Genomic DNA, 9,416 nt, shown 5'->3' with positions numbered 1-9,416 from the left:
GGAGCAAGGAGTTAGTTGCCGCCTCTGGGTTAACTGGTCTCAGTTAGCCAAACCTCCGGAGGCCGAGGGCAGCAGGCAGACCCGGAGCGGGTTCTGCATCTAGGATTTCCCGGGCGGGACCAGAGTCAGGATCGACCATACCCCAAACCCAGTCTGTGAGGACCTCGGGAACTTGGATTGGGAAATCCCGGAACCTGGATCAACAAACCCCAGAACCCGGAATTTAGACGGAAAGTCCCGGAGCACGGATCGCGGAGCGGACTCGGCGTGGAGCCCGGAGTCCGGATCGCTCTACCGCCGGACGGGACGGAGTGATGTCGGGCCGTGGCGCGGGCGGGTTCCCGCTGCCTCCTCTGAGCCCCGGCGGCGGTGCCGTTGCTGCGGCTTTGGGAGCACCACCTCCGCCAGCTGGACCAGGCATGCTGCCCGGACCGGCGCTCAGAGGGCCAGGGCCGGCTGGAGGCGTGGGGGGTCCCGGGTCCGCCGCCTTCCGCCCCATGGGGCCCGCGGGCCCCGCGGCGCAGTACCAGGTGAGCAGGACGGATGGGCGGGCGGCGCCACGAGCACGCGGGTGGCAGGGGACAAGGAGAGGGGGTTCTTGCCGCAACCTCCGGGACAGAAGATACAGGGGCCCTGCATGTGGAGCGCACAGGACATTGTGGAGGGCAAGGCCGGGGACCCTCGGAATCGCTATGTGGTGGTGGAAGACTTGGGGACAGGGGAAGAGAGGGGAGGGTTTGAAGCAGTTGGGAGGCTCCGGGGGCTTATTTAGAACAGGGATTCAGGGTACCTGAGAGATGGAGTTGTTGTGGGAGCCAGTAAGTTGTGGGCGGGTGAGTTGAGAAATAGTGTGGATCTTATGGTAAGGGTTCCGGGGAAGTGATCCGAAAGTTTTGGGAAAGGGCCCTCCCTCAGAAAGCAGGGTTACCCTGCGATTGGCCTTGGTCCCAGTCTGCTTTGTTTTTTTCTAGTTGGGAACTGGCAGAGTTCTAGCCTGTCTGAGATGGCTCCCAGCTGCTAATGAGGAGGAAGAAGGGCCTGGCTTCCCATGGGCATGGGAGGCCTGGGCTAGGGCCAGGGCATTCTAGCCTGTGCAGTGGAGAGTTGACTCCTGGGTCAGGCCCAGGAGTCTTTGCACCGGAGACTCTGAGTTAGACCAGAGAGAGTGGTGGCCAGGCCCGAAGAAGGAGGACACAGCCCATCAGGTTCTGGGCAGACTCTCTTTTTGGCCTTCTGCCTGGTGTCGCAGTGTCCAGGAGTTGATTAGTTTGGAGGAGCAGAGAGGCTCCACTGAGCCCTGCTGCTCTGGGGCTGGAGGGGCCTGTGAGAGTTGCTTCAAAGAGTTCTGTCTGACCCCTTTGGGGTTTGGCTTCAAAGAGAGCTTCTCAGGTTGCAGCTTCAAAGGCTACTGAGAGGCAGAGACACGGTGCCTGTGTGAGGCACTTAGCCGGACTCTGCTGGTGGAACTCATCAGTCTCCCAGTCCATTGTTTCTGGTTGTTCCAGAATGCTTGGGATTGCGCCCATCCTTTTTCCTGCCCTCTCTCCACTTTTATTTAGCCTTTAAGTTCTAACAATGCCATATTCCCAACCCCATGCTCCCAGCTTTTGGTTTCTAGCAAAAGAAACCTTCCTTCCTTCCTGAAGGAAGGAAGCTGGGGCTTCCTCTGTTCTCTCCTCATGTCTCCAGGTAGAGGTCCCAGAAATGGATCCTCATAGAACGGGGTAGATGCATGTCTTCCCAGGAGCTCTGGGCTCTCACTTTCTAAAGAGATGCTCAACTGGAACAGTGACTTTTCTCTCTTACTACTCATTCTTGTTCCTCCATCTAAAAAAACAAAGGGTCTGGGTTTTGACAGACAGACCTGGTGTAGACGGTAGCTGGGCATTGTCTTTGTCATCTTGCTCTTACCCTGGGGGATTCATGGGCCCAAGGTGTTATTTAGGGATGGATGCCTGCAGCAGTCATTCTAACCCTGGGCCCGCTAGCTGAGACCTGGCCTGGGAGCCTCCCTGTGGGCCTTTGGCCTGGGAAGGATCTAAGGAATGATAGGAGCCGCTCCAGTTTCCTCACCTTGCAACCCATGAGACCTGTGCCTTGGGGAAAGCCCCTGAGAGGGTAGATTCCACAACAACTTCTAGGGAGTGGCCTTGGGCTAATGGCAAGGCTGATCAAGCTAGCTGGGTAGCCCCCTGGCTACTGGGGGTGGGAGAAGGGGTGAGAACATGAGGAAGACACTGAGCCTCTGCTTCCCTTGGCCTCCCATCCCACCAGTTTCTCATGGCCTCCTCCTCTTCTTTCAGGGAAAAGTCATAGAGGTAGATGGGGAGAGGGAGGACGCAGTTCTCTGTCTGACATCAGGGAGGATCACGTTTGGCTTCTTACCAAGTCCAACTGTGTGCTCAAGGAAAAGAGACTTGAGATCTGAGCAGCAAAGGGGTCCCTGTCTGTTAGGGTGCATGAGGTGAGCTGGAAAGAGCAAGGATTTCAGGGCCCAAGTTGGGCAAATAGGGAAGCCTGTCGACAGAAGGGAAGTGAGGACCAGGACCCACCTTCCTCCAGGCAGTGGTTCTAGCTGTGGATCACAGTGAAGTATATAGCTGAGAAACAAAAATACCCCACGGATTGCTGGGTTTACTCCATAGAGTTTAAAATACTTTTTACTGGTGGAGGGTTATATTCTCTTCTTGTAGGCCCTTAGGCCCAGCCTCCAGGAGCACCAGTATCACCAGCTATGAGGCAGGGCCGAACATGCCCTCTGGAGGCAGCATCAGGCCCAGCCTTCTGTTCCTGGGTGGCGGAGGTAGAGTAAAGCTTAGGATGTGGCTTGGTGCTAGGTTACAGGGCAAGGAGTTCATTGCACGCTTCTAGGGTTCAGGGCACTGAGCCAGGCCTGCCTAGCACTGCTGCACGTAGGGCGTTAGGGAGCCTGTAAGTTCTGGATTGCATTCTTTTTCATTTTTTATAAACCTTGGATTGTTTTTTTGGAAAAGGAAGAGTTACTAGTGGAGCTTGGTAGGGCCAAGCTGGGACTTCATGAACTATAAGCAGCCTTCCCCTGGGCCCCTTCCCCCCACCCCGCACCCCTTAGAGGAAGCCGAGGGCCCTGGGCGCGCTGAAGGCTCTGTGCCTGGGAAGTCTGGAGCAGATGTCTGGGAGGGGCCTATTCCAGGCCTGCCTGTGCCGCCTTGTCTTGGGACTTCCTGTTTTTCGAGCACCTGCGCAGGAGGGGTGGTGCCACAGAGGTTTTGTGAATGCCCTAGTGAGTAGCCTCGTGGGGTACCACAGCTCACACTCTGCAGGTTTCATTGCCTCGGTTGTCCCTCCCCTTCGGGTCAGGCACTGAGTGGGAAGAGCCCACATCTGGGATGTCTGAGGGCTGGGCTTCCAGCTGTGGTCACACTGACTTTTTTTCTGTAATCTCCAGCCGTGGCGCATTAAGGCAGAGAAACGGCTGTCTTTTACCTTTCAACAGCTTAGATGAACCTCTCCTTGATGAGGAGAGACTTATGGCAGGACTCCTGAGGGTCCCCGAGCACCCACAGCGTTTAACTATCCATTCTCCCAAATGCTTCCTTTTTACCCTGCTCTTCCTTTTCCCTTCCCCATGCTTTGGGTCATGTTTCTCCCTATCTCTGCATCTGGTCAAGAATCTGACCCTCTGTTGTGAGAACACGGGTCTCGTGCTAGATGAGAAGATGAGGAAAGAATCTCATCTCCCTGATGTGGGGCAGGGGTCCTTTGATTTGGTGCCAGGCCCCACCCAGCCTGGCTCGCTTGGCTGGTTGTGCTGCTTGCATAATCTGGGCCCTGGGGCCAGCCCTGTGAAGCTGCCAGGGACAGTGTGTGTGTGTGTGTGTGTGTGAGGCAGAGCTGCCAAACAGGCCTTACAGATGCAGCCATGGTGCGAGGGGACGGAGGGCGGAGGGTACTCCCAGATGGGCCCCACAAATATTGGGGAGCTGGACCTCTTTGGGAAATCCTTCTGCAGGCTTCTAAAGAAGCTGTTTCTGTCACCCACATTTCCTCTGCTGACCTATGACTCTGATTCTTGCATCCCAGGATAATCTTATCCCCATTCTCCAATTTGGGATTGTGAGCACTGAGTTGAGCCAGGTGGTGTGTGGACCATAGGCAGCATCCAGGTGTCAGCTGCTTTGTCTCCCACAAGCCACCCGGAGGCATAGCTCCCCTTTCAGGATCTTCCGGTATAAGGGTTTGGGGGTTGGGCAGTAGGGAGTTGAGAGAAGGGTCTAGTTCTGGGATGGGAGTAGGGGCCATATGGTAACCAGATGGTCTCTGTGCTGTGCCTGCGGCCACCCCCCGCCAGTTGGGACCTGTCCAAGCTGAACTGTTGCAGCTTGCTCACCTGGAGTGCCGCTGCCTGATGGGCTTGCCAGCCCGTTGGACTTCTTTCCTCCTCAGTCACAGCACCAGGCTGGCAACGGGCTGGGTGGAAGGGCTCTGCCCGGTCAGCCTGCTCATGTCACACACTCCACCCCACTGCTTGGCTATGATACAGCCCCCGTTCCGCCCCCACAAGCTTCCCATGCTGTGCTTCTCTATCCCAGAAGGATGGGAGTGCTTGGTGGGACCGTTTGAGGGCCTCAAGAATGCCTTGAAGCTGGTCCCAGGGAGCAGGGGCATAGCCTTCTGGGGCTAGAAGGTGGCCATAGGCCCTGAAAAACTCCCCCAGGCCTTTCCCTCCGCAGTAGGATTCTCCTCCCACCCCGCGGACTCTGCAGGCCTCATTCGTTCACACTGCTGCCGGGGGTTGAAGGGGCTGGGCAGGTGTGGTTTACACTTCTGCTCTGTGCGCCTGCTCCCCTTTGTTCCTGGCAATCTAGCCCGGCCTCTGTGGTGTGCTGCTCAGGGCTGGACCTGGCCGAGGACAGAAAGGAGGGAATGGGCTGTGGGTCTCATGGGGCCCTGCCACTGACCTATGCACCCCCATTGGCTCACTTCCCCCAGCGGCCTGGCATGTCTCCAGGGAGCCGGATGCCCATGGCTGGCTTGCAGGTGGGACCCCCTGCGGGCTCCCCATTTGGCACAGCTACTCCTCTTCGACCTGGCATGCCACCCACCATGATGGACCCGTTCCGAAAACGCCTGCTTGTGCCTCAGGCCCAGCCCCCAATGCCTACCCAGCGCCGGGGGTAAGCCTGTCCTATTTCTCCCAGCCTACCTAGCACAGCCCTGGTGGTAACAGAGGGCTTTCTTCTGTTCTAAGAGCTGTGAGGACCGAGGAAGACCCCTCATTCTGTTGGGGGAGGGTCCTGGGGACTGGAGGGATGGATGGGGAGGTCCTTTGGACCACCGACCTCTTAAATGAGTTTCTGTCCTTCCCAGGCTAAAGAGGAGGAAGATGGCAGATAAGGTTCTACCTCAGAGAGTGAGTATGTTGGGAGAGGGTATAGGAGGCCCACCCAGTGACTAGCTGGCTATGGATGGAGTCAGTTTCCCACAACCATGTGATGGAGAAGGAAGGGAGGAGAGAGCCAGAGCTGCAGCTGAAACACGCCGATAAATTCCTTCTTCCTCCAGATTCGGGAGCTTGTCCCAGAGTCTCAGGCGTACATGGATCTCTTGGCTTTTGAGCGGAAGCTGGACCAAACCATTGCTCGCAAGCGGATGGAGATCCAGGAGGCCATCAAAAAGCCTCTGACGGTGAGTGCAGCCCTGGCTGTTCCTGGGCCTTCTCAAGTTCTCTGCCTCTCCTTGGCCTGGTTTTCCATGGCCTGGTTTTCCAGGGGCCAAGCAAGGGTCTACAGTGGGTAAAACAGTTTTTCACACTGCAGTGCAGCCCTTTAGTGGAGCATGAACTCAGTTTAATGTGGTAGGACCTGCATGTTTTTGATGAAATATACAATAGTAGGAGTTACAATAATAATGCTTCACAGTAAGGCATTTACCACAGTAGTATAGGTATTATTTCATAACATTTTTGTTTCAGATGTTTATATAGTTGTTTGTGGATCCTGGGTCATGATTTAAAATGTAAATCATGTTGCTCGTGGTCAGCAGTTTGAAAAGCAAGACAAGATGGTAGATGAGGGTAATTCTTGTCTCCTAAACTATCCCTAGAAAAGCTTTCTTTCCTTATTTATTGAATGATAATCTAGAACAATTCCTTAAAGGCTTTCTAGGAGACAAGAATATTTTGGGGCCGTGCTGGGTAGTTGAGTTTTATTTAAAATAAGAGCTGGAGGTTTCTGGTTTGCCTGATAGCACCCTGTGACCTTCAGTCACACCATTGACCCCACTGTGTTGGAACTGTGGGCAGTGTGTCTCTCATCCCCCCCAAATTGTGAGTTCCTTGAAGGCTAGTACTTGGACTTCCTACTCCCAATTCCCGGTGCCTATCAAGGGACCTGGCCCACAGTTGCCACTCAGCATTGATGTGGAATGAGTTCAGAGGGGAAGATTGGGTAGCATTGTTTCCTAACATGTTGGTTCACCTCTAGCTGGTTGTCTTTTTTTTCTCTTCAGCAAAAACGAAAGCTGCGGATCTATATTTCCAATACGTTTAGTCCCAGCAAGGCAGAAGGTGACAGTGCAGGAACCACAGGGACCCCCGGGGGAACCCCAGCTGGGGACAAGGTGGCTTCCTGGGAACTCCGAGTGGAAGGAAAACTCCTGGATGATGTGAGTTGGGGAAGGAGGTGTCTGGAGAGGACTTGGCCTGTGGGATTTAAGGACTGGGGCCAGACAGTCGGGTACACCTGGGGAAGTCCTGCGGGCAGTGCTTTGCACAGGGCCAGGCCAGAGGTTGATTTGTAAGGTTATTACAAGAGTCCTCCTGCAGGTGTCAATCAAGGGTCATGAGGAACGGTTCCTCTTTTTAATTCATAATCCTGTGCTGGCTAACAGTGGGGTTGCATGGAGAGTCCTATTCCTGTCCCGAGTCTCTCACTCTTCCCTGCTCCCTTCAAAACCCAAGAATCCTCTGTACCCTGAACTTCAGGATTGAAACAATATTCCTCTTTCTGGGGCTTAGCATAGCTTAGCTTCGAGAGCTCAGCAGCACTCCCATCTCACCCTTTTCCATCCCCAGCCTAGCAAACAGAAGAGGAAGTTCTCCTCATTCTTTAAGAGTCTTGTCATTGAGCTAGACAAGGAACTGTACGGACCCGACAACCACCTGGTGGAGGTGAGAGTTGACCTGGGGCTTGGGAGCACAAGCTGATGCGCCACATCGACAGCAAAATGGCCTTGGGCCCTTTGGAGGGCCAGGTGTGTATGTTCATGCCCATCCCTTTGGTGATGAGTTCTGCTCCCCTCTTCTGCCAGTGGCACCGGATGCCCACCACCCAGGAGACCGATGGCTTCCAGGTGAAACGGCCTGGAGACCTCAATGTCAAGTGCACCCTCCTGCTCATGCTGGATCATCAGGTGACATGCCCTGGGGCCATGTCTGGGGGACTGGGTTGTTCTTCCTGTAAACCCTTCCTGTCTCTGCCCTATTCTTTCGCTTTGGTTTTTCGTAAGAACCCCTCATCTGACCCCCTTCTGGCCATCTCCAGCCTCCCCAGTATAAGTTGGACCCCCGCCTGGCAAGGCTGCTGGGAGTGCACACACAGACGAGGGCCGCCATCATGCAGGCCCTCTGGCTTTACATCAAACATAACCAGCTGCAGGATGGGCATGAGCGCGAGTACATCAACTGCAACCGTTACTTCCGCCAGGTTAGCTGGGTCACTGTCCACCTTCTGGTCTTCGCAGCCCCTGCCTTGCCTGCCACTCCAGAGGTCCCACTGGGCTAGTTCTTGGCCACATTCTTTACACTGACCCTGGGATGACCCACTTCCTCCTGTGCCCTGAAAGGCGTTTTTGGTGCTCTTGCCAGATCTTCAGTTGTGGTCGACTCCGTTTCTCTGAGATTCCCATGAAGCTGGCTGGGTTGCTGCAGCATCCAGACCCCATCGTCATCAACCATGTTATTAGGTAAATGGGAAGAGGGTGATATGAAGGCTAAGAGCGGTTTACCTTTGGATTGATCTAAAGCCACAGAGAAGCAGCAGGTGTGGTTTCCTGCTCCCCAGGTGTGTGCTGGGTTGGCCTAGGTGGGTGGGATGGACACCACTATGTACTTACCCTTACCTTCCTGTGTGCTGCCTGCAGTGTGGACCCTAACGACCAGAAGAAGACAGCCTGCTATGATATCGATGTGGAGGTGGACGACCCACTCAAGGCCCAGATGAGCAATTTTCTGGCCTCTACCACCAATCAGCAGGAAATTGCCTCCCTTGATGTTAAGGTGGGCTCTCTGCCTTCCCAGCCTCCTTTGGGCCCAGAATGGTCATGGGAAGGCTCTGTTGGGCATTTCCATACATGTAGTACCTTGGGATGGGGTTTCTGTCCAAATCCTTTGGTATTAGGCCTAGAAACAGACCCCCTAGGAATGGGGGCCAGTCTGACACGTATGTACCCCTTCTCCCAGATCCATGAGACCATTGAGTCCATCAACCAGCTGAAAACCCAGAGGGATTTCATGCTCAGCTTTAGCACTGACCCCCAGGACTTCATCCAGGAATGGCTCCGTTCGCAGCGCCGTGACCTCAAGGTGTGGTCCTCTTTGCTGGAGTTGATCCCATGTTAAGCTCTGGATGGTTTTATCCCCAGACTATTCTTTCAGTTCCAGGGGCAGATTGGCTGAGAGTGGGAATTAAGCTACCACTTTCCTCCTGGCTCTTTGCAGATCATCACTGATGTGATTGGGAATCCTGAAGAGGAGAGACGAGCTGCTTTCTACCACCAGCCCTGGGCCCAGGAAGCAGTGGGGAGGCACATCTTTGCCAAGGTGAGACTCTGCCCTGTTTGTCCTCCTGTGGTTGTAAGCAGCAGAGGCCTGAGCTGCTGGTCTCTCTGTCCTCCAGGTGCAGCAGCGAAGGCAGGAACTGGAACAGGTGCTGGGAATTCGCCTGACCTAACTGCTCAGGGATCTCTTCCTTTCTTCCCAGCCCTGGAACCACCCCCTCCTCAGCCTGGAAGGGACCACCATCTAAGGCTGCAGACACACGGGATAAGGAAGGGGGTGGGGCTAAGGGGTGTCTCCTGTTACCCTCTGCTTCCCAGCTTTAGTTTCATAACTGTAGTGATAGGATTCCTTGTTGCTTGGTCCCCAAAGCCTTATTACTTACTTTATGCATTGGCTTTAATTGGATACACAACAGATGCCTCTGCCCCCTGCAGGCAGGCCCAAGTAGGACTACTAGAGGCCTTGCTTTGTCATTGGAAAGCAGAAGTTTCAGAACCAAAGGCCACTCACTGGCTTTGCTTGTTTACAGACTCCCCCTTGGGGCAAGTGCCCTAGCTGGCTCTGGGGAGCTGGGCAAGGAGGAGGGCACAGCCCACACTCTTCCTGGCCTTTCTGAACCAAAGTTCTTTGCCATTCCTACCAGCCCAGCCTTGCTGCT

General features: G+C 54.8%; 1 protein-coding gene across 1 annotated transcript; it reads left to right on the top strand.

Moving 5' to 3' along the window:
- Positions 1-9,246, top strand: SMARCD2 (SWI/SNF related BAF chromatin remodeling complex subunit D2). Its single transcript, XM_037070332.1, has 13 exons — positions 1-530; positions 4,972-5,156; positions 5,350-5,392; positions 5,545-5,667; positions 6,490-6,645; positions 7,055-7,150; positions 7,291-7,392; positions 7,524-7,685; positions 7,847-7,944; positions 8,122-8,257; positions 8,441-8,563; positions 8,699-8,800; positions 8,877-9,246. The coding sequence occupies exons 1-13, from the start codon at positions 315-317 to the stop codon at positions 8,928-8,930; spliced, it is 1,596 nt and encodes a 531-aa protein (XP_036926227.1). The 5' UTR covers positions 1-314; the 3' UTR covers positions 8,931-9,246.
- Positions 9,247-9,416: the final 170 nt, after the last annotated feature.

This window comes from Sturnira hondurensis, unplaced genomic scaffold (assembly GCF_014824575.4).
Source record: "Sturnira hondurensis isolate 20B ecotype Veracruz unplaced genomic scaffold, ASM1482457v3 Scaffold0018728, whole genome shotgun sequence".
Taxonomy (NCBI): Eukaryota; Metazoa; Chordata; class Mammalia; order Chiroptera; family Phyllostomidae; genus Sturnira; species Sturnira hondurensis.
The sequence above is the reverse complement of the archived record's forward strand: the minus strand, read 5'-3'. Positions and strand labels throughout refer to the sequence as shown.

What these genes read in the sequence shown, in the direction of transcription:
- SMARCD2 (XM_037070332.1), top strand. Translation starts at nt 315, where the DNA reads ATGTCGGGCCGTGGCGCGGGCGGGTTCCCGCTGCCTCCTCTGAGCCCC. An exon ending in AAGGAAAACTCCTGGATGAT is followed by an intron (nt 6,646 to 7,054) that starts GTGAGTTGGGGA and finishes TTCCATCCCCAG; the next exon opens with CCTAGCAAACAGAAGAGGAA. An exon ending in CCGACAACCACCTGGTGGAG is followed by an intron (nt 7,151 to 7,290) that starts GTGAGAGTTGAC and finishes CTCTTCTGCCAG; the next exon opens with TGGCACCGGATGCCCACCAC.